The sequence below is a fragment of the Stomoxys calcitrans genome, chromosome 4 (assembly GCF_963082655.1).
Source record: "Stomoxys calcitrans chromosome 4, idStoCalc2.1, whole genome shotgun sequence".
In the NCBI taxonomy this organism is placed as follows: Eukaryota; Metazoa; Arthropoda; class Insecta; order Diptera; family Muscidae; genus Stomoxys; species Stomoxys calcitrans.
Window position 1 is genome coordinate 84,675,424 of NC_081555.1, and position 22,961 is coordinate 84,698,384.

Here is a 22,961-nt window from a genome sequence, read left to right on the forward strand (position 1 = left end):
AGGGTCGGAAATGGATATTTCGATGTGTTGCGAAAGGAATGACAAAAAGAATATACCCCCATCCTTCGGTAGTGGGTATAAAAAAATCATTAAATTTGTATAAAAAAGTTAGGCGAATCAACTTCTTACTTTGTTTTCGAAACGTTTTTCCCCATCACAATGACATTGAATAAAACACATTTGTCCATTTCTTTTTATCTTCCTTTTATAGCAGTTTTTGTTTTTTTATTATATTTTAATTTTTCATGTATGATGCATCATAAACATAATCATTTGTCATTCGTTTTAGATCTGTTCTTTTGTTTTAATTACTAACAAGATGAATTCTATTGATTGATTCAGATCATCATGGTGATAGTATACAATTAATAATAATAATAATAATGTTTACTTTGTCTCCACAGGTTGTTTGCTGTTTGTTTTTATTTAATTTATTTGTTTGCATTATTTTATGTATGTTTCATAATAATATTTTAAAGTTTCATATTTGTAGATCACATTTTGCAATGGAAACAAATTATTGAAGAATTAAGAAAAACCTCAATTAATAAAAATAAAAAATATATATATATAGATAATCTGTTTTATATGTATATATACTTTTTGTTTATTTTATTTTATATTTAGAATATGTAATAATAATTTACAACACTACTACTTACGATGGTTTGATCGATCGATTTCTTTTTATTTGTTTATTTATTTTTTGTTTCATTTTCATTTCGAGACAACGAATCGTAATTAAACTACAACATGATTCAGATTGGTGTTTCTGTTTTTGGGAGTTTTTTTTTTCTAGGAATATGTGTAGGGAAAAATGTGGGGTGTTTTTCTTTTGTCAATCTAATATGATCTTATAACAAGGGGGATATGGAAAGGAAAAACTGACTTAACATTTCGAGAAAAAATCTATGCTTCATTTTATTTGTAATTATTTTGTAATTTTTTGCAGCTTTACTAGAGAGGACTGTGTTTTAAACTTTACTTTTTTATGTATCTGGTTTAAGGAATGTTTTTATTAAGTTACTTTTAGCAATGTTTTATTCATATTTTTTCTTTATTTTATTCTTGTAGATTAATTTTTTTTTTTTTTTTTTATTAAATGGCCACAATCTTACATTGTATTCATATTTGGACTTTATTTTTAGAAAATTTTAAAATATCACTAGCACTTGGAAAGAATAGAATTGTTCTTGAAGAATATCAATGAAAGGGTTTACACATATAAATATTTTTTTGTTAATATGTCACCAACAGAATTTTATGCAGAATAAAAAATGATGACTTCAAATTGATTTACATTACAAAAATTCATGTTCTAATAAGCAAGGAAAATTTGAATTACTGTGAAAAGTCTAAACAATTTTGCCCATTTTTTATGAAGCAAACCTAAATTTTAAGTAATTTTTCATATATTCGATGAAATGTTTCATGACATTAAAGATAAGGGTTGTTCAAAAACAACTTTAAAAAAGTTAAAGCAATTTTTTAACCCTCCGATGAGTGAGAAGGTCCCTAGGGACCTTTTTGCCTTTTCAAACTGAAATTACTCCTACTTCAGCCACTACAACCCACCCCCAAAGTTACTCTGTATTCAAAGAGTATTTTGTTGCGCATCTTTTGGGAAAAAAAATCAAGCCGATCGGATCATTACTTTAGGAGTTATTGAGGTTTTAGTGAGAGTAGTACGCGGACGTGTGAATAGGTCCGTATGGACCTTGTACTGAATTTCTCTAATAAATGCATGTTTTTGGGCATCATTATAATTTTTTTATTGTTTCAAGACATAATTTACTTGTTCTGAACACAAAGACCTAAACTCAAAGACATTAGGGATGATGATAAAAACAAAAAATCCCGCGAAGAAAAAGGAGTGGAAGCCAGTGACAGTGAAAGAGTTTGACGCCTTTGTAGCTATTCTTTTGTATGCTGGACTCTCAAGATCAAACCATGAACCAGCTATGGAATTATGGGACGCGACGCGTTGCCCAATATACAAAGCTGCGTTGTCGTACGATCGCTTCATGTGTATAAAGCAATTTATTCGATTCGACAATGGAAACACTCGACAACAGCGACTCATCAACAGCAAAACTGCGGCTATTGACGACATTTGGGAAATGTTGCAACATAACTTGGCAGCAGCTTACACTCCTCGTGAAGCACTAACAGTTGATGAGCAGTTGTGCCCTTACAGAGGCCGCACCCGCTTCACCCAATATATTCCGTTAAAGCCAGTTAAGTATGATGGTTATGCGACTCACAGAGTTATTATCCTGTGAAGGGAATGATATATTCTGGAAAACTGCCAAACCAACAACGGGAGTTAAACCAAGGGCAGAACGTAGTGCTGGATCTTGTGGAAAAATATTTAGATGCTGGCCGTACTATATACGCGGATAATTTCTTTATCACTCTTGACTTGGCGCGTATTTTGTTGAGGAGGAAGACCGCACATGTTGGTACAGTGCGCTACAACAAAACATTCATTCCACAGGAGTTCAAGAAGAACCCGAAGCGCACCATCAATAGTACATTATTTGGGTTCAACGAGGGGGAATTATCGTTATGCTCATGCGTGCCGAAAAAAAAAATAAAGTGGTGAACGTGCTCTCCACAATGCACTACACCTGCCTCGTTGACGAGCAAACCGAGAAGCGGAAGCCCTATGCCATATTAGATTACAACGCCAACAAATGCGGCGTTGATACCATGGATCAAATGCTAGGCACTTACAGCTGCAAAAGAGCAACACAACGATGGCCTTTGGCCATGTTTTTTTAATATGCTGGACATCGCTGCATTGGCTGCTTTTACGATTTACAACGAAATTAAGCCTATAAAAAGGAGTGACAGACGGCGGTCGTTCTTGTTACTGCTAACGAAACAATTGGCCACACCAAATATCGATGGATACGCAATGCGATGGAAGCATTCGATGTCAGGGTAAGAAAACATTTTCAAATTCAAGAATAGAATATATATTTATTTGTTTTTTATTTTTCTTTTAATTTCAGGTATTACCAAGACCGATGGAAGGCAATGTACCGTCGTTTGCGGCTAGGTCAAGTAGACCGTCATGTAGGCTTTGCCGTTCTGAGTACGGGCGGCAGCGGAAAACGCGGGCATACTGCTTCGGCTGCGGCAACGCTGTTTGCGCAGAACATAGCACACTTTTACATCGCTGCAACACTTGCGCATAGGGCAGGGGACAAGAAGTACACGCTCAACAACAATAATTTTTAAATTTTTTTATAATAGTCTTAAGAAAATCCAAGCAAAAAAAATTTAAAAAAATATTTTTGTATGTAGAATTTAGTTATAAACAATAAAAAACAAAAAATCAAAAAAAAAAAATGTATATGAAAAAAAAAACATGATTTACAAAAAAGGTCCGTAGGGACCTTTTCACACGGCCGTGAAGTTCAGAACTGTTACTCATCGGAGGGTTAACAAAATAAATAAAACAAAAATGAATTCATAAAGATTTGAGCAAAGGTTTGGCCTCACCGTTAAATACCTAAACGTTGACTTAACATTTTGTTTAAAGAATTGCCTAAGAAGACACTATTCTAAGTTTTGGGGTTTCGATCTGAGCACAGTGTTCCATAAACGAAATCCAAGCAACAATAGTTCTTAAGTTTATAATATGAACATAGCAAATTTGCCTATGAATGCTTCTCTCATATCAATGTGTGCTGTCTAATACAAGCTCGATGATAAGGAACCTCCTTTTTATTACCTAGTCCGTACAGCTTGAGGCAGAGCAACACCACTTTAGTAAAAAAAATTTACACGGTTGATTACCTAAAAGGTAAATACCTCACAACTGTCGCAAGTACTGAAGCCGGGATTTGAACCCAGACGTTTAGCGTCAAAGGCGCCCAAGCTAACCTCTGAGCCACGATATCCCATAAACTGTACATTGGAAATGCAAATTTTGGCCATGAACATTCCACTACGGAACTAGGGCAATCTTCTCACATATCAATGAATGCGGTATAATTCAAACTCAATGATAAGGGGCCATCTTTTTTATAGCCGAGTCTGAACGGCTTGCCGCAGAGCGACACCTCTTTGGGGAGAAGTTTTTACATGGCAAAGTACCTCACAAATGTCGCCAGCACTGGGAGGGGATAACCAGGATTCGAACCCAGGCGTTTAGCGCCATAGGCGGACATGCTAACTTCTGAGCTACGTGGCCCCATAACCTGTACATTAGGGTGGGTCAATATATATGTACCACAAAAAAACATATTAAGCAGTTATTAGAATCATAATCTGCGACAAATTCTAAAATCAATATCGAACTTCCGGATTTAAACAACAAAGTTGTTGTTGTTGTAGCAATGTGTTATACACTGAAGCGGCAGCCCTTGACGATGAACAACTTCATCGGGTCAATCCGGTACGTACAACCGGCTGCATTATAGGCACTCAGTATTTATTCAAGAGCCGGTGCCACCTGGCCTTTCAATCAAACTCTCCGCTTGATACCGCTGATTGTCCACGACTGCAATTACAGCTACTACGTATGGAGTATTCCACCATTTGCAACCTGTGGAGGCGCCCGGTAGCTCGCAGCTAAGCTTCTCGTGATAACAATGAACACCACACCGATATGGCCCATTTACAATCCTAACCGACCTACACCAATAAGAAGTATTTGTGCAACATTTCAAGCGGCTAGTTTTACTCCTTCGAAAGTTAACGTGCTTTCGACAGACAGACGGACGGACATGGCTAGTTGGACTTAAAATGTCATAGACGATCAAGAATATATATACTTTATGGAGTCTTAGACGCATATTTCGAGGTGTTACAAACAGAATGACGAAATTAGTATACCCCCATCCTATGATGGAGGGTATAAAAACTTAACTGCCACGTAGAAAACGACATTATAACATTAGTAAAGGCGACATAGATTATTAGTGCAAAAATATCTTTCAGGTGTCATTTGTACAAAACTTTAAAAATCAAATGTCATAAAAGCCAAAAAGTCTATATAAAGCTTTTTTTTGCTATAATTTAAAAAAAAATCTAAATAATTTTTTTTTGCAACTAAGTAGCTTACTGGATTATGTTGTCTTAAATAAACAAATTAAAAAATTTTAATAATTTCAATTAAAGCCAATGTTAAGGAACATAATTAGGGAAGAGTCTATATCAACAGGTGTGTATGTATGTGCTCGTCTATATAAAAATTGAAAATTGACTATATATAAGTAGCTTATGTTGAGTCCTTATGAGCTGACACATGTCAAGGATGTATACTTTATGGAAATTTAATTCGTTAGGCCTTTTTAGGTATGCGTTCTTCTCATGTCTTCCTTCTTTAAAGTAAATGTTAACAACTGCATGTTTTAGAACTTTGTAAAGAGTTTGCTTTCGTTTGTAATTGCTTGTATATGTAGGTATGTATGTATGTGTGTAGGTATATGTTATATATAATTTGTTGGTTTTGATGTTTCTTTTCTTGATCAGGGTCATGATCATAAAAAATCAACTTTTTTTTTTTAAATATGTATACCTATTACTTTTGTTGTTTAGTTGTGTTCAACATAATTTTCAACACTTCAATAAAGACCACATTATAAATCTATCAATCAATCAATCAATATTTCAATATTTTGCATAAGTAAAATAATTTTAATATTGAGATTTGTTATCTCTCTCTTTTCTGTTTCATTCACTTTTCAGAAGCTTACATTTAAGGAAATCTAGTATGGGGTGTGGGATAAGGGCAGGTTGTAGATTTTTTTATACAAAAATTTCTAAAATATAGTAAACAAAAATAATACATAAATTATATTCATATCTTTATAAGTACTAACAAAAAATAAGAGGGTGTAATAAATCAAAAAAAAAAAAATATTAAACAAAAACAATAAAAGTAGAAAATATCATAAACATTTAACAAAAATGTTGGTCCAATTAAATTGTCACTTGAAAACAAAAAATAGGAATAATAGATGGCTTGTTGTATATGCAAGTATTTATAAATAATTTATCGAAAATTTCATCAGAAATAGAAATAACTAAAGAGGAAGTATGTCGAGATAAATATAACTTATAAGGGAATAATGCATAGCATACAATATCTGAAACAGTTGTAAATCATATAAGAGCAATTCTTAAGCGAAACAATCAATATCATCCTTATCATTAGACACAATCCCTGTTTGCTTACTATGCAATGCAATGTCAGATAGAGACAACAAAAACAAAGCCCTTGTCATTGTCTTAGAATAAGGGGAATTGGGCCTTGATTTAGCATGCTACTTTTTTTTACAATTGTGTTCGAACTTTAATAATATTTTATATATATATTGGTTTTTTTGTTTTGTATATATACGAATGTGTGTAAATATAAACTAAATACAAGTTTGTATAGAAAGGTTTCTTTTTTTTGTTTGTTTTAAGAGCGTGTAGTAGTTATAGAAAGATTGTGAGTGTTTGTGTGTGTGTGTGTGAGAGAGAGAGAGAGAAGGAATTAATTTACAAAATATAAAGTGTTACATACATGTTTAGATTATGCTCTCAAATGCATGTATGTATGTGTGTGTGTGTGTAAGGAGTCCACTTTGTTTGCGATGTTTTGTATATTTGTTTAATCTTAAGTTTAGAATTACACATAGAATTAATATCTAGTAACGTTTCAGCTGTTAGTCGCCGGCATCCTCCCATTTGCGTTCCTCCATGATGCGATCAAAACAATCGGCCAAGAATGCATGCTGCAAAGTAGAATAAAAATAGATTTTAATATACATATAATAATAACTTTTTTATTTATATATACAAAAATCATATGATTTCGATGCTTTGAATAGAGGTTTATAGTTTCTTTATTATTATTAATACTACAAGCTAGTCCAGTGTGCTTTGCTACAACCTATTGGGTTGCCCAAAACGTAATTGTCGGTAATATAGTAGTAATATAGTCGGCGTTGACAAATTTTTTCAACGGCTTGTGACTCTGTAATTGCATTCTTTCTTCTGTCAGTTATCAGCTGTTACTTTTAGCTTGCTTTAGAAAAAAAGTGCGCGAAATTTTGTTTACATTTGTTTGTTTGGCGTCAATTTTAATATGGGTACCACATGTATTGAAAGAAATTCATTTAACAAACCGAATCAACGCTTGTGATATGCACCTTAAACGCAATGAATTCGATCCGTTTTTAAAACGAATCATAACTGGAGATGAAAAATGGATTGTTTACAACAAAGTTAGTCGAAAACTATCATGGTCCAAGCATGGTGAACCAGCTCAAACCACTTCAAAAGCTGATATTCACCAAAAAAAGGTTATCCTGTCTGTTTGGTGGGATTGGAAGGGTGTGGTATATTTTGAGCTGCTTCCAAGGAACCAAACGATTAATTCGGATGTTTACTGTCAACAATTGGACAAATTGAATACAGCCATCAAGGAGAAGCGACCAGAATTGGTCAATCGTAAAGGTGTCATATTCCACCAGGACAACGCTAGACCGCACACATTTTTGGTCACTCGCCAAAAACTGAGTGTGCTTGGCTGGGAACTTTTGATGCATCCACCATATAGCCCTGACCTTGCACCATCAGACTACCATTTATTTCGATCTTTGCAGAACTCCTTAAATGGTAAAACTTTCGGCAAAGATGAGGCTATAAAATCGCACTTGGTTCAGTTTTTTGCAGATAAAGGCCAGAAGTTCTATGAGCGTGGAATACTAAATTTGCCAGGAAGATGGCAAAAGGTTATCGAACAAAATGGCAATTATATATTTGATTAAAGTTCATTCTAATTTTTATTAAAAATGCACTTACTTTATTTTAAAAAATCCGCAATTACTTTTTAGGCAACCCAATAAAATGATCTTTATACCCACCACCGAAGGATGGGGAAATATTCATTTGTCATTTCGTTTGCAACACATCGAAATATCCATTTTCGACCCTATAAAGACGATAGACTTAAAGACGGACGGACATGGCCGTCCGTCTTTAAGTCTGTCTATTGAAATCAAGCTACAGTCTTTAAAAATAGAGATATTGAGCTGACATTTTGCACAGATTCTTTTTTTGTCCATAAGCTGGTTAAGCTCGATGATGGGCTATATCGGACTATATCTTGATATAGACCCCATATAGACCGATCCGCCGATTTAGGGTGTTCGGCCATTAAAAGCCACATTTATTATCCGATTTTGCTGAAATGTGGGACACTGAGTTGTGTTAGGTCCTTCGACATTCTTGGTCTTATTTAGGGTCTTAGGCCCATAAAAGCCACATTTTTTATCCGATTTTGCTGAAATTCGGGACAGTAAGTTGTGTTAGGCCCTTCGACATCTTTCTTCAATTTGGCCTAGTTCGGTCCAGATTTGGATATAGCTGCCATATGGACCGATCTGCCGATTTAGGGTCTTAGGCCCATAAAAGCCACATTTATTATCCGTTTTCGCCGAAATTTGGGACAGTGAGTTGTGTTAGGCCATTCGACATCTTTCTTTAATTTGGCGAAGATCGGTCCAGATTTGGATATAGCTGTCATATACACCGATCCCTCGATTTAAGGTTGTGGGCTCATAAAAGGCGCATTTATTGTCCAATTTTGCCAAAATTTGGGACATTGATTTGTGTTAGGCCCTTCGTCATCTTTCTTCAATTTGGCCCAGATCGGTCCAGATTTGGATTTAGCTGCCATATGGACCGATCTGCCGATTTAGGGTCTTAGGCCCACAAAAGCCACATTTATTATCCGATTTTGCTGAAATTCGGGACAGTAAGTTGTGTTAGGCCCTTCGACATCTTTCTTCAATTTGGCCCAGATCGGTCCAGATTTGGATATAGCTGCCGTATAGATCGATCCGCCGATTTAGGGTCTTGGGCCCATAAAAGCCACATTTATTATCCGATTTTGCTGAATTTTGGGACAGTGCGTTTTGTTAGGCCCTTAGACATTATTTTTCAATTTGGCCCAGATCGGTCCAGATTTGGATATAGCTGTCATATAGACCGATCCTCCGATTTAGGGTCTTAGGCCCATAAAAGCCACATTTATTATCCGATTTTGCTGAAATTTGGGACAATGCGTTGTGTTAGGCCCTTCGACATCTTTCTTCAATTTGGCTCGGATCGGTCCAGATTTGGATAAAGCTGTCATATATTTAGACCGATCCGCCGATTTAGGGTCTAAGGCCCACAAAAGCCACATTTATTATCCGATTTTGCTGAAATTCGGGACAGTAAGTTGTGTTAGGCCCTTCGACATCTTTCTTCAACTTGGCCCAGATCGGTCCAGATTTGGATATAGCTGCCGTATAGATCGATCCGCCGATTTAGGGTCTTGGGCCCATAAAAGCCACATTTATTATCCGATTTTGCCAAAATTTGGGACAGTGCGATGTGTTAGGCCCTTCGACATCTTTTTTTCAATTTGGCCTAGATCGGTCCAGATTTGGATATAGCTGCCGTATAGACCGATCCGCCGATTTAGGGTCTTAGGCCCATAAAAGCCTCATTTATTATCCGATTTTGCTGAAATTTGAGACAGTGAGTTGTATTAGGCCCTTCGACATTATTTTTCAATTTGGCCCAGATCGGTCCAGATTTGGATATAGCTGCCTTATAGATCGATTCGCCGATTTAGGTTCTTAGGCCCATAAAAGCCACATTTATTATTTGATTTTGCCGAAATTTGGGACAGTAAGATCACACTTATTATTCGATTTTGCTGAAATGTGGGACAGTAAGTTGTGTTAGGCCCTTCAACATCTTTCTTCAATTTGGCCCAGATCGGTCTAAATTTGGATATAGCTGCCGTATTGACCGATCCGCCGATTTAGGGTCTAAGGCCCATAAAAGCCACATTTATTATCCGGTTTTGCTGAAATTTGGGACAGTAAGTTGTGTTAGGCCTTTCGACATTATTTTTTAATTTGGCCCAGATCGGTCCAGATTTGGATATAGCTGCCATATAGACCAATCCCTCGATTTAAGGTTGTGGGCTCATAAAAGGCGCATTTATTGTCCGATGTCGCCGAAATTTTGGACAGTGATTTAAGATAGGTCCTTCGACATTATTCTTCATTTTGGTCTAGATCGGTCGAGATTTGAATATAGCTGCCATTTAAACCGATCTCTCGATTTAAGGTTTTGAGGCTATAAAAGTCGCATTTATTGTCGGATTTTGCCGAAATTTGGGACAGTGAGTTGTGTTAGGCCCTTCGACATTCTTCTTCAATTTGGTCCTGATCGGTCGAGATTTGAATATAGCTGCCATTTAAACCGATCTCTCGATTTAAGGTTTTGGGGCTATAAAAGGCGCATTTATTGTCAGATTTTACCGAAATTTGGGACAGTGAGTTGTAATAGGTTCTTCAACATTTTTCTGCAACTTGGACCAAATTGGTCCAGATTTAGATATAGCTGCCATATAGACCGATATCTCGATTTAAAGTCTTGGCCCCATAACATTTGGCACAGTGACTTATGTTAGGCTTTTCGACATCCGTGTCGTATATGGTTACGATCGGTTTATTTTTAGATATAGCTACTAAAGTTACCAATATTTTGTTATACACAATTGAACAATGACTTGTGTTTATTAGTATTGGGTTGCCCAAAAAGTAATTGCGGGTTTTTCATATAGTCGGCGTTGACAAATTTTTTCACAGCTTGTGACTCTGTAATTGCATTCTTTCTTCTGTCAGTTATCAGCTATTACTTTTAGCTTGCTTTAGAAAAAAAGTGTAAAAAAAGTATATTTGATTAAAGTTTAAATGCATTTACTTTCTTTTAAAAAATCCGCAATTACTTTTTGGGCAACCCAATATTTGGTCCAAATCGGAACATCATTGGATATAGCAGCTATGGGGCATGCATTTTTCACCGGATTTTGACGAAAGATGGGTATCCAAAGTTATACCCGAGGTGGTGTGTATCCAAAGCTGGGCCCGGCCGAACTTAACGCCTTTTTACCTATTATAGATATTTCTTTAATTCCTATGAAACCGGTGCACAGGGCCATGGCCATGGGTCCTTCTCGTTTCTACATTATAATGTTTATTTATCGCACTTATTATTTATGTAAATCCATAATCCCATCCCATATCCCATGACAGCCAGTTGTACGTACCGGATTGACCCGATGAAGTCCTTCATCGGCAAGGGCTGCCGACTCAGTGTACAACACACTGCTATAACAACTAACAACATGTAAATACATAGCATACAAGTACTATATCCGGTACCCAGTCGCCGCAGTACCACAGCTGAACGGAGCCGAAAAGGTACGGAGGGCGAAGCCATATCTATGCTAATGCTCTAGGCGAATTAAGAATCAAATCAATCGATCTATTCATCTCAACCCTAATAATTGCTAAAACGTGAGAAATGGGTCGGATAGTGGAGGCCACCGTAGCGCAGAGATTAGCATGTCTATGACGCTGAACGCCTGAGTTCGAATCCTGTCGAGACCATCAAACAAATTTTTGGTGGTTTTTCCCATCTAATGCTGGCAACATTTGTGAGGTGCTATGCCATGTAAAACTTCTCTCCAAAGCGGTGTCGCACTGCGGCTCGCCGTTCAGACTCGGCTATAAAATGGAGGCCCCTTACCATTGAGCTTAAACTTGAATCGGACTGCACTCATTGATACATGAGAAGTTTGCCCCTGTTCTTAAGTAGAATGTTCATGGGCAAAATTTGCATTTGCAGTCGCTGGCAAACATGCGGAGTAAGGAGTCATAAATTTTTTTTATATAAGTAACGTTGTGGTGTTCCAAAGACAACAACACCTGGACTCACAGGATCCAGAATTTAACTCCCTACGGGTCAAATTCAGGATTGGATCACACATGCTACATTTCAGATTTTTATATAGAAGTCCATACACGGAAAGGAAGTCTTCCAATAATGGTTTCGAAACTCTTTCCGATTCTATAAAGAAAATTTTGGAGGATTTTCCGGGCAGCGAAATCATTTTTACTGAAGATTTTAATGTCCATAACTCGTCCTGGCTTTCCCTTTCGGACCACACGACTCCGAAGGGCCAATATGCTGAACTCTTCGCTGCGCAGAATGACTTGACGCAGCTAGTGAATGAACGGACACACATTTTGTGTGTTGAAGGGCTTCAAATTAATACTCTAAACTTCGCATTGTGAAAAGTACGAAGATAATGTACTTGCACCTCTTGAAAATTCCGACCATTGCATTATTTCAATAACTTTTTCATATTCTACTTTATGGAGAAAGTAATTTTAATTGGAATTAAATTATGAACATGAACTAAAATAATTTCTGTTAAATCAAAAGACAAAAGCTACAGGAATGCCGTCAGATCAATGCACTTTGGCATCAATCCTTGCTCTGTAGGAGTTGAGGCGGCTACATCTGCCGGAACATAATTGAGCGAGAACTTCTGGGCGGTGTATATCTATCCACAAGATGATTATTTGGATGGTGTCTGCGATAACAGCCCAAAAGGTATTGCTTAGACAGCATGTAGTTATGTCTTCGCACTGGTAGGATCTTTGTCTTCTGATGAAGGTGGTCAACATGAGAACTGAGGAGACAGCTCATCGCAGTTCGGAGAGCGGCATTCTGATATATTTGAATATTATTCCACAGCGTGTCACAGAACTGACGAGACCACACTGCCGCTACATGACTTTCCACAGACCGCCCAAGAGCTTTGTACGTGGTCAACAAAGTTTGTTTTTCTGTACCCCAAGTGCTGCTGGCAAGTGACTTGAGGACCTTGTTTCTACTTTTGACTTTATCGCAAATTACTGAGGCATGTGGGGAGAATGTGTAAGAGCTGTCAAATGTGACGCCAAGTATTTTGGGACACTTAATGGTCGGAATCATTACTCCATCAACCATCACAGTCAGCTCGGCAATCACATCACGTGATTTATAAAGATTGTGTTGAAGCCCAACGCTTTAAGTGCTTGGAGCTGTTGACGACATTCTTAGCTCAAGTTAAATTGCGATGGTTTTTCATCGGATCGGAGACTACGTACGAATGCAAGGAATGGGGATGCAGAATAAATTAGCGGTTAAAGAACACGGTTCATTTACTGCTACGACGACAAAAATTACTGCCATTTTATCCTTTTTGCGTGCATCTGCAGGAGATGATTGTTGTTGTTGTTGCAGTGTGTTGTACACTGAAGCGGAAGTACTTGCCGATTAAGCACTCCATCGAATCAATCCGGTACCTACAACCGGTTGTCATAGGATTGGAGAGAGGTGATGTTGTTCTAGCCACATTTTCTTGTGGAGGTGGCGATCCTCGTCAAGCTCCTGTTGGTGAGCATGCTCTTTGCGGTCCAAAGGACCGATCGCCGCAGGAACTTGTCATATCGAGCATCATAGGCGAACATACACCTTGCACGTCGCCATTATTCCTTGTTGTTGTTGTAGCCACATTTCAATGTGAAGGTGGTGATTCTCGTCAAACTCCTGTAGGTGAGCAAGCTCGGTCTATACTACCGACCACGGAAACATGGTGGCTATTGGTTATTTAAAGGCGTCAATAACTCACTCTGTCATACCGAGCATCTTAGGCACTGAGTATTTGAGCAAGAGACTCCCCGTTCGATACCGCTGATTGTCCGCGACTGCTGTTGCAGCTACTCCAAGGGGAGTATTCCACGCAACCTGCGGACGCGCACGGTAACTCGTAGCTAGGCTTCTCGTGACAGCCATGAACGCCACACAGATTAGACTTCAATATTCCGGCCTGTGTGGTGCTCACAGCTATCCCGAGCCGGGAGGGAGGTGATATATCGTTAGAGCGGTGACATTCCAATCAGATTTCTTCGGATTGATACATGTCCGTTATTCAGAGTTAATGGGGTCGTATGGTTGGTCAATGGAGAAAATTATGAGGGGTGGTCTGATCCCCATGAAATGACGGCATGCCAACATTTCGCCCATAATTCCGTACAAATCGTGAAGCCTATCTGCTCCGCCAAAGCTATGACTCTCTAGTGATTACCTACCTAATTTATGGTCATTATCGAAAGAATGCTATTAATCGTCACTCGCTTTAAGGTCTCCAAGTAACAAGCGATTAAAGCTGCAGGTGCTGACCATCATCGTCTCCTTTATTGTAGTGACTATTATGTCCCCCGTTTTATGAAATCCCCGATTTCAACGACCTTGTATCACAGACCGGTGCAATTAAATTTCAAGAAAGACTCATTATCCGGCACTGGTACGACAATATTCGGGGTTAGGTGCTGTTGCTGCATATATTGCCTCCCGGGAGGGATAACATAGTCAGATGAAGACGACGCAGCTTGTGTCCCACGTATAATTGTTTATTTTATTGTTTTCTTTGTCGTACTTGTTACTAATTTTCCGTTTCATATGATCAGATCTAGGTCAAATTTTAACCCAAACCTTTATTGTACTGTATACATGGTGCAAAAAAAACAAACTATGTAACCAGACACATACATCCACATCCACAAACACAAATTCTATTTTACCAATCGCTGACACATCAATCAATTTATCCATGCTTAAGTAGCACACACTTACATAGGGCGTATAGACTTTAACCCATCTGGCGGGCTTATCAGGACGATTGTATTGGAAACAAAATGACATTGATTCCTCATCACTCTCCCAACGTGTTATGCTATCCCATGTCAGTTCAACCATTTGAGCTTCCAAAGATCCATCTTCACGACAAGCATGTAAGCGAAAACTTTTCATACCTGCAACAAAAAACATAAAAAGGAAAATCAAAATCAATAAGAAAACTCAGTCAAGAGTACAATGAATGGATGGAGTTGGGCATGGACGTGAAAAGAAAATTAAATTAAATGAAAGTAGAGTAAAAAAAAGTAACTTGAGTTGTGAGAGATAAAGCCTGTGTTCAAAGAAGGTATGAGCAAAAGTGCACCAATACAGTCTGAGGATTTTTGCTACTTCTAGAGAAATTTCAAGTTTCTTAAAGAATCTTTGGCACTCACTTGAAAGTTTATAAGAACACTTTCTAAAAACTTTCAAACTGCTCTATGAGACTGGCTTACGACTCTTTTAGCCTTTACGATGTTGACATATACGTGCGTATGGACGTATCTACTTTCTTCTCTTACGCCAATGCCAAATCTTTATGCATAACTTACCCACAGCCGGTACAACGTGACCCTCCTTTCGACTGTCACATGCACAATGCGGAAAGACTACATCACCATAGCCAGGCAGGGTACGTGCCAAAGCCAAATATTCAGGTGCTTTCTTGGCATCCTGTAGTGCCTTCAATTCATACAGACGTCCTTCCGCCCGTATATTGCCACGATTGACTTCGTCCACGGATTGATAGAAGATAAATTTCGCCGCCTGCTCCCCTTGGGGCAGAGTTAGTTCACGTGACACCGAAAACAACCATCGGCGCACACACAAACAAGTACTGGAAGCTGTGCTATAGTTTTGAACATACAATTGATGGGGTATTTCGTGGGGTTGCAGTTTACGCTCAAAATTGTATTCGACAATTTCGAACAAATAAAAATATTGCTGTGTGTATGAGGTGAAGTTCGCACGCTGCACTAGAATTTCCCAAACGACATGGGCATTGGCGGACTTTTTCACCGACACCGTGGTGACTTCGTGATCGGGCAGCATAACTTTAATATCAACAGGTGAGGCGGATATATCATCTTCGGAATCGGTGAGAAAATCCTGTACAGCATCGCTCTCTGCAATCACACGCACCGCACACACCTTCTCCAGATATTGTTCCAGACCTCGGCGACGTGTATCGAGCTGTTGTTCACTCAACTGGAATGGCCATTTACCGGGTAGTTTTGGGAAATTGAAGCCTGTAAATTCTTTGCGTAAAATCGAATGTAAATTGGCGAATTCACGATAGCGACGCGAGCACAGCTGGCGCCCGGCCATGTGAATATTGAAAACAATGTAACGTTCGCCATTTCGATTGATAATGCTATAGTCGGGAATACTGTACGGAAGGAAAGAGAACAGATTCACAAATCAGTGTCTGTAAAGCGATCAACAACTGTTTTAATTTCTTACCTTATTGGCAATGATCTTTTATCGGAATAGTCTATGTATGAATAACCACTTTGGTCTTCTTGAGGTTCAAGTCTTTCGGCTTCCTGCAAAACAACAAAATAAAAGAGTGAAAAAATAGCGGGTTAAAATAGCAGATGATCATGTCAAGGAGAAAAAGACGGCCTTTAACTCGATGAAATAGAATTGACTAAATCTTCAATGTAAGCAACATTTAAAAAAATTGTTTATTGTTTAAAAATGCGAATATAGGGAAGGAAGACATCTTTGGTCCAACACGAATGTCGTGCTTAACGCAGATGCCTGCTATCACGGTTATAAAGGCGCAGTGGCAAACCATTGCTCACTCCATTGAAAATGCTGCGAAATCAGTACTTGGGTACAGAGTTGAGATGCTACTGAAGCCAAGAATACGGCATATAGAGCAACCCTGCAATCAGTAACAATGCGCCAGAGAACGGGAGTTATCGAAAAAAAAGGAAATGTAAACTCGTGAGTGTAAGCGAGTTGAGATGTACAGGATTCAAAATGAAGTCCGAAAATTCTACCAAAGTATCAAAACCGATGGCTTTGGTGCAGGCACATGCTCCTGCAGAGACAAAGAAGGAAATCTGGTAACTGACACATGTAAGGTGCTGAGGATATGGAATGAACATTTTACGCAGCTGCTACACTAATAGAATTTATTTTCGTAAAAACATCAAAAATGTATACTGAAACAGCAGAAAGTCGGCTGAAAATGGGACAGCAGTAATTTGTTGCTAAAACAGCAAACATTTTCTGCTATTTTCAAATTTAAAAATTTTTATATTACATTTTTTTTCAATTTTACAAGCATATAACTTAAAATTTTTTAATTTTTTTTTGAAATTTGATAATTTTTTATCGAAATAAAATAACAGAAGACAAAAATAACGATAACCATTATTTTTAAGCTTTTAAACAAAAAATGTACGCCTAAAATTGGCAATTTTTTATTTATGTTTAGCAAATGCCTCAACTGTTTTTTAGAAGTTAAAAAATGTTGAAATGTTTGCTGATATCAGCAGACTAAGTTTTCTGAATCTTGTGTCTGACGATGGCGACGAAGAGGATACTGTAGAATCATTCCTTGATGATGGTATAGAATGTTGTAGATGTGACCCGACTGAAGAACAACAAAGCAGCAGAAGCCAACGGGTTACCCGCTGAGCTATTTAAGACCGGAGGCCACACGATAAGGCGTATGCATCAGATTGTCTGTGCAATCTGGCTAAAAGGACGCATACTCGAAGATTGGAAACTCAGCATACTATGGCCCGTACACAAGAAAGGAGACAAGACGAAATGTGCCAACAACAGAGGAATAAGTCTCTTCTCAATCGCATACACGATACTCTCGAGCGTACTGTGTGAAAGATTAAAAAATAAAGTCAATGAGATAATTGGGCTCTATCAGTGCGGCTTTAGACCTGGTAAATCCACCATATACCTGATATTCACACTGCGCAAAATCCTGGAAAAGACCCGAAAGGGGCTGATCAACACCTACCATCACAACCTACCATTGACTACGAGGCCGCTTTCGATAGCCCTATACTTTCAAAGGCATTTTAAGCCATGTCTGGTATCCCCAGTTTGGTATCCCTGCAAAATTAATAAACTCTGCAGGATGACACTTGCTGATACACGTTCCTCAGTAATAATAGGAAAGAATCTCTCCGAACCATTTAATACCAAACGAGTTTTCAGGTCGGTCACCGGAAGTAGTAACTGCAGCCTTTAAAACAATCGAAAGAGTCAGTGAAAATAGGTCTGGCAGTAAATAGAGATAAGATGAAATCAATAGTTTCAACTCCCAAAACGCCTTGTACAACCGATCAGATAAAGAAAACAAGTAAAAAAGCGCTAAGTTCGGCCGAGCCGAACTTTTAACCCACCTCCTCGGGTATACATGTCAACCACCTTTTGTCAAAATCCGGTGAAAAATGCATACCTTATGCCCCATAGCAGCTTTATCGAAATATGTTCCGATTTGGACCAAATACTAATAAGTACAAGTCATTGTTCAATTGTGTATAATAAAATATTGGCAGCTAAACCGATCTGAACCATATACGACGCAAATGTCGAAAGCCTAACACAACTCACTGTCCCAAATTTCGGCGAAATCGGACAATAAATGCGCCTTTTAGGGCCTTAAAACCTTAAATGGAGGGATCAGTCTATATGGCAGCTATATCCAAATCTGGGCCGATCTGAGCCAAATTGAAGAAGAGGCCTAACAAAACTCACTGTCCCAAATTTCGGCGAAATCGGACAATATATGCGCTTTTTATGGGCCCAAAACCTCAAATCGCGAGATCGGTCTATATGGCAGCTAATACATTCAAATCTGGACAGATCTAAACCAAATTGAAGAAGAATGTCGAAGGGCCTAACACAATTTATTGTCCCAAATTTCAGTAAAATCGGATAATAAATGTGGCTTTTATAGGCTTAAGACCCTAAATCGGCGGATCGGTCTATATGGTGGCTATATCAAGATATAGTCCGATATAGTCCATCTTCGAACTTAACCTGCTTATGGACAAAAAAGAATCTGTGCAAAGTTTCAGCTCAATATCTCGATTTTTAAAGACTGTAGCTTGATTTCAACAGACAGGTGGAGGGACAGTCGAACGGACATGGCTAGATCGTCTTAGATTTTTACGCTGACCAAGAATATATATACTTTATAGCGTCGGATATCAATTTTCGATGTGTTGCAAACGGAACGACAAAATGAATATACCCCCATCCATCGGTGGGGGTATAATAAAAAGTATGTTGGGAACCACAAAACTGAAATAGCCAGCAACTGTATTCGCCGTTACCGAATTAATTCAAATTAATATCGCACGGTTAATTCAAACAATACCGCACGGTATGGATGATATAGAGCCTTATAAATACCATACGGTATTGTTTTGGTATTAATTCAGGGTATTGCTCTACTACCAATACCAATTATTCTTTCGATGTGCGCATTCTTCAGAGCAGACGTTAATCTCCTTCTCACACTCCAAAACTATTCGTGGCCTTACGTCCTGGTTGTAATAACACCAATGGCCAATTAACTGCCCATTAAGATGTTCACACTCGACGTCCTCGCGTTAACAACTTGCCACTTCATGTATTCCCTGATCGCCTGGATCCCCTCCTGCAGGACCGTATTTTCAGGCATTCGGAAGCAGATCTCAGTCCCGGGGCCCTCCATATACACCTTAAGGCCCACTCGGCCCTCTAGCTTTGATCAATCCGTGTAACATGAACTTCCAGATGGCAATACCAGAGTCAATCCAAGATCGCACTGCTGTCAGCAGTGCCTCGTGCTCGACATCAAGTATCGTCTCAGTTATCCGAAGCGAAACCTCTTTTATTCCATCCAGGTTTCCTACTGTCGCCTTCATTATACCGCGATGGTATGACATGCTTCTATGCTCCATTTTCCATCGCCTTTAATCTCGAAACCCTGGAAGACGTAGTTCTCATCGCCCGCATATGCCAAGACAACATGTTCTCTTAACCTGTTGCATAATCCTAATGTTGCACTTTTTTTCTCCATCTCAGTCCACTAAACTACTCCCAGGCTAAAACATTGTGGTCATGAGAAGCATAGCTGCGAGCTACCGGGCTCGTCCACAGGTTGCGGATAGTAGAATGCTCCATACGGAGTAGCTGCCTCGGCAGTCGCGGAAAATCAGCGATATCAAGCGGAGAGTTTCAGTGAGAGACCGGCTCTTGCACAAATACTGAGAGCCTATGATGCTCGATATGATAAGGCGAATTATTGGCGCCTATAAATAACCAATGGCCACTGTGTTCCTGCGGTGATCGGTCCTTTAGCCTGGAACGAGCTTACACACTTACAGGAGCTTGACGAGGATCGCCACCTCTTCATGAAAATGTGGTCTAATCACGCTAATGTAGAGCAAGTGAGCTATTCTCAGATTCAGGCCCCATTTCAAGTGAACGGGATCACCCATAGGTGTACCGATAAAATGCCATATGTGATATGACCTGTGCCACATTGTCCCTAATACAGTCAGACCTCGATTATCTGGGATGATCGCGACCGGAGCCATTACGGATAATCGATTTTCCCGGATAATAGAGTAAATTTTTTTCCAGCATGCCAGATGTTTTTAGATAAAAATTTTGGAAAGGTTTACTCTTTATGCTATAATATCAATCGGTTGCGTTTTTTAATATCTTCTTCTTATATATAAAAATGAAGTGTTTGTTTGTCGGTTTGTTTGTTTGTTCCGTATAGACTCAAAAACGGCTGAACCGATTACCTTGAATTTTTCACAGATTGTGTAGGTTGGTCTGGAAGAAAACATAGGCTATATAATTTTTTGATATAGGGAGGGGGCGGACCCTCCCCCTACCCCAAAAGTCCTACCCAAAAATAAAAGTGTATCGATCAGGACCCCTCTTCCTTAGTGGAATGTTCATGGGCAAAATTTGCAACTAGGGGGCCGCTGCAACCCCAAACCATCCGAAAATAGGTTTATTGGACAAGCATTACAATATGGAACACAAATGAAAGCTATTCGGGAGTAGATTACGAATATAGTCAGAAAGAAGGAATAGGCTTTACAATTTGTTGATATCGGAAGGGGGCTAACCCTGCCCCGTTACCCCAAAAACACCACTCAAAATCAAAAGTGGACCGAAAAGGACAATATGGATATCAAAAAAAATTGTTCAAGTACGCAGGAAGTCGCCCTAACCCCAAAACTTCTAAAAGCAGACAATTTGAAGGTCCATATCAATATGGGGCTCAAATGAAAGGTATTTGGGAGTAGATTACGAATCTGGCATACAATATAAAATCAAAGTCTAGGGGTCACCCCACCCCCCAAAAAACATATGATCAAATGGACATATGACCCATCATGATTATGTGAGACTCGGTTTGTTTGTTCCGTTGAACCAATTTTCTTAAAATTTCACAGATTGTATAGGTTTGTCTGGAAGGAAACATAGGCTATATAATTTTAAGATATCGGATCTAAGACTATGACGATGAACGCCTAGGTTCGAATCCAGGCGAGAACATCAGAAAAAATAAGCGGTGGCTATCCCCTCCAAATGCTTGCGACATTTAAGATATAGAAGCCATGTAAAAGCTTAACTCCAGAGAGGTGTCTCACTTTGTCATGCCGTTCGAATTCGGCTTGAATTGAACAGCACTTTGGATAAATGAGAAGTTTGCCCCTGTTACATAAGAAAAATTGCAATTTTGCAATCGTAAAATGTACATCTACTGCCGGATAATAGATGTAATCACGGATAATCTAGTTGATTGAAAAAATTAAAAAAATATCTTTTCTATCCCGGATAATGGAGGTTTCCGAATAATCAATTCCCGGATTATACAGGTCCCACTGTACGTAAGCCATGGGATCCACAATTTATCCACCTATTCCTTAGCATATGGCTTAACCAGACTTTAAAGACCCGGTCCACCGCTTTCTGATCTAAGGATATGATCGATGTTTCCGTCCCCACATTGTTAAATACCACCTCGATGTCAATGCATATCGCCAAAGTGTATGTCTTGCAATTGAAGGATTCTTCTTTGTTAAGCACAACTTCGTGCAAGGCGATTTCCTCCGACGTTTTCTTGACAATGGTATGGTGCTTCTATCTGAACAATTCACAGGATACCTACTCGTTACCATGGTATCTACGCTACGGTCCATGGTTTTGAGCAGAAAGAACGCTAGGCTTATATGTCCATAGGACTTTGGTGTCACATAACCTGCCTTGCCGGGTCTGGGTATAAACGCCACCCTTGCTTCCTACCAGAATTTCGGAGTATATATTCATGCTTGTGACTAGCTGTACATTATTCAGTAAAAGTGTTTCCCTTATTGTACATGGATTTTTGCCTTCTTCATTTCATATTATTGATCAGTGCCATATATGTATTTCACATTGTCATTCGTTTGACATCTATTGTTCTTGTTTTACTTGTTTTTTTCATTTCCATGTTTTATCTCACGCTAATTACCAGGCAGATGATGGTCGATGTATTTCATCGATGACAGTCCGGTATGTATAAACGTTTTGTGTATGCCTATGTAACGTGGTTTATTTTTTACTTACTTGCTGTGTTACTGATATAACCGTCAATGTCAAACAGTCACCGCCAGATTTAATGAGATCAACAACTTGTTTATGTGTGGCACCCTCAACACTAATACCATTTCTGAAAAGAGAAACACACAAAAAATAACAATAAAAAATTGTGCATTGAACATCTGTTAATTAAGAGAGATGTTTAAATGCAATGAGTAAATGAATAGAGCCGAGGTTGCTCCTGTAAAGTGGGTGTATGTGTGCAGATACTAAACCAAATGTATCTGTGTTCTTGTTGTGTATAAGTATATACATAATTTGATTTAACTTAACCTAAAACTTTGTTTTTTGTATAAAATTCATAACATCTACAAACTTAATACTACTTGTGTATGATTTTGTTTGAAATCTTTTGTTTCTGGTTCATATTTAAGTGCGTCTTTTTGATCTGTATAGCAAAAAAGTATAGCAATTTTGCTGTATAATAACTTTTTTAAGAACACATAACTTGACAAATATAAATAAAATAAATTTATGCATATTCTCCATTTTGTGCCTATGTATAGTTGGCAAATCAATCCAATCAATCTATTTGTTAAACAATTCAATTCAATTAAAGCAATAGGACGGCCTCGTTGGCCACTGTCATTGACAGAAGATGGATTTAATTGAATAACTCTCTTAAGTGATCTGCAATGGAAATGCCCTTCCATATGGTTTAAAGTGAAATTAAAGGAAATAAGATATAATAGGCTGTCAATTTAGGAATGATGACATTGAAAGAGGACCCAGCATAGCGCAGAGTGGATGCC

General features: G+C 38.4%; 1 protein-coding gene across 2 annotated transcripts in view; it reads right to left on the reverse strand.

The window, feature by feature from the left end:
- Nucleotides 1-5,623: 5,623 nt before the first annotated feature.
- The window catches only part of LOC106086368 (sorting nexin-27), an 84,016-nt gene continuing 66,678 nt past the window's right edge, over nt 5,624-22,961 (reverse strand). For both annotated transcript variants that reach the window (XM_013251010.2, XM_013251011.2), the window contains exons 2-6: nt 22,177-22,279; nt 16,042-16,124; nt 15,132-15,967; nt 14,539-14,717; nt 5,624-6,737 (exon numbers count right to left, since the gene is read on the reverse strand). In XM_013251010.2, coding sequence (XP_013106464.1) covers nt 6,669-6,737; nt 14,539-14,717; nt 15,132-15,967; nt 16,042-16,124; nt 22,177-22,279 — 1,270 coding nt within the window. In that variant the 3' untranslated portion in view covers nt 5,624-6,668. The remainder of the gene's footprint in view (nt 6,738-14,538; nt 14,718-15,131; nt 15,968-16,041; nt 16,125-22,176; nt 22,280-22,961) is intronic.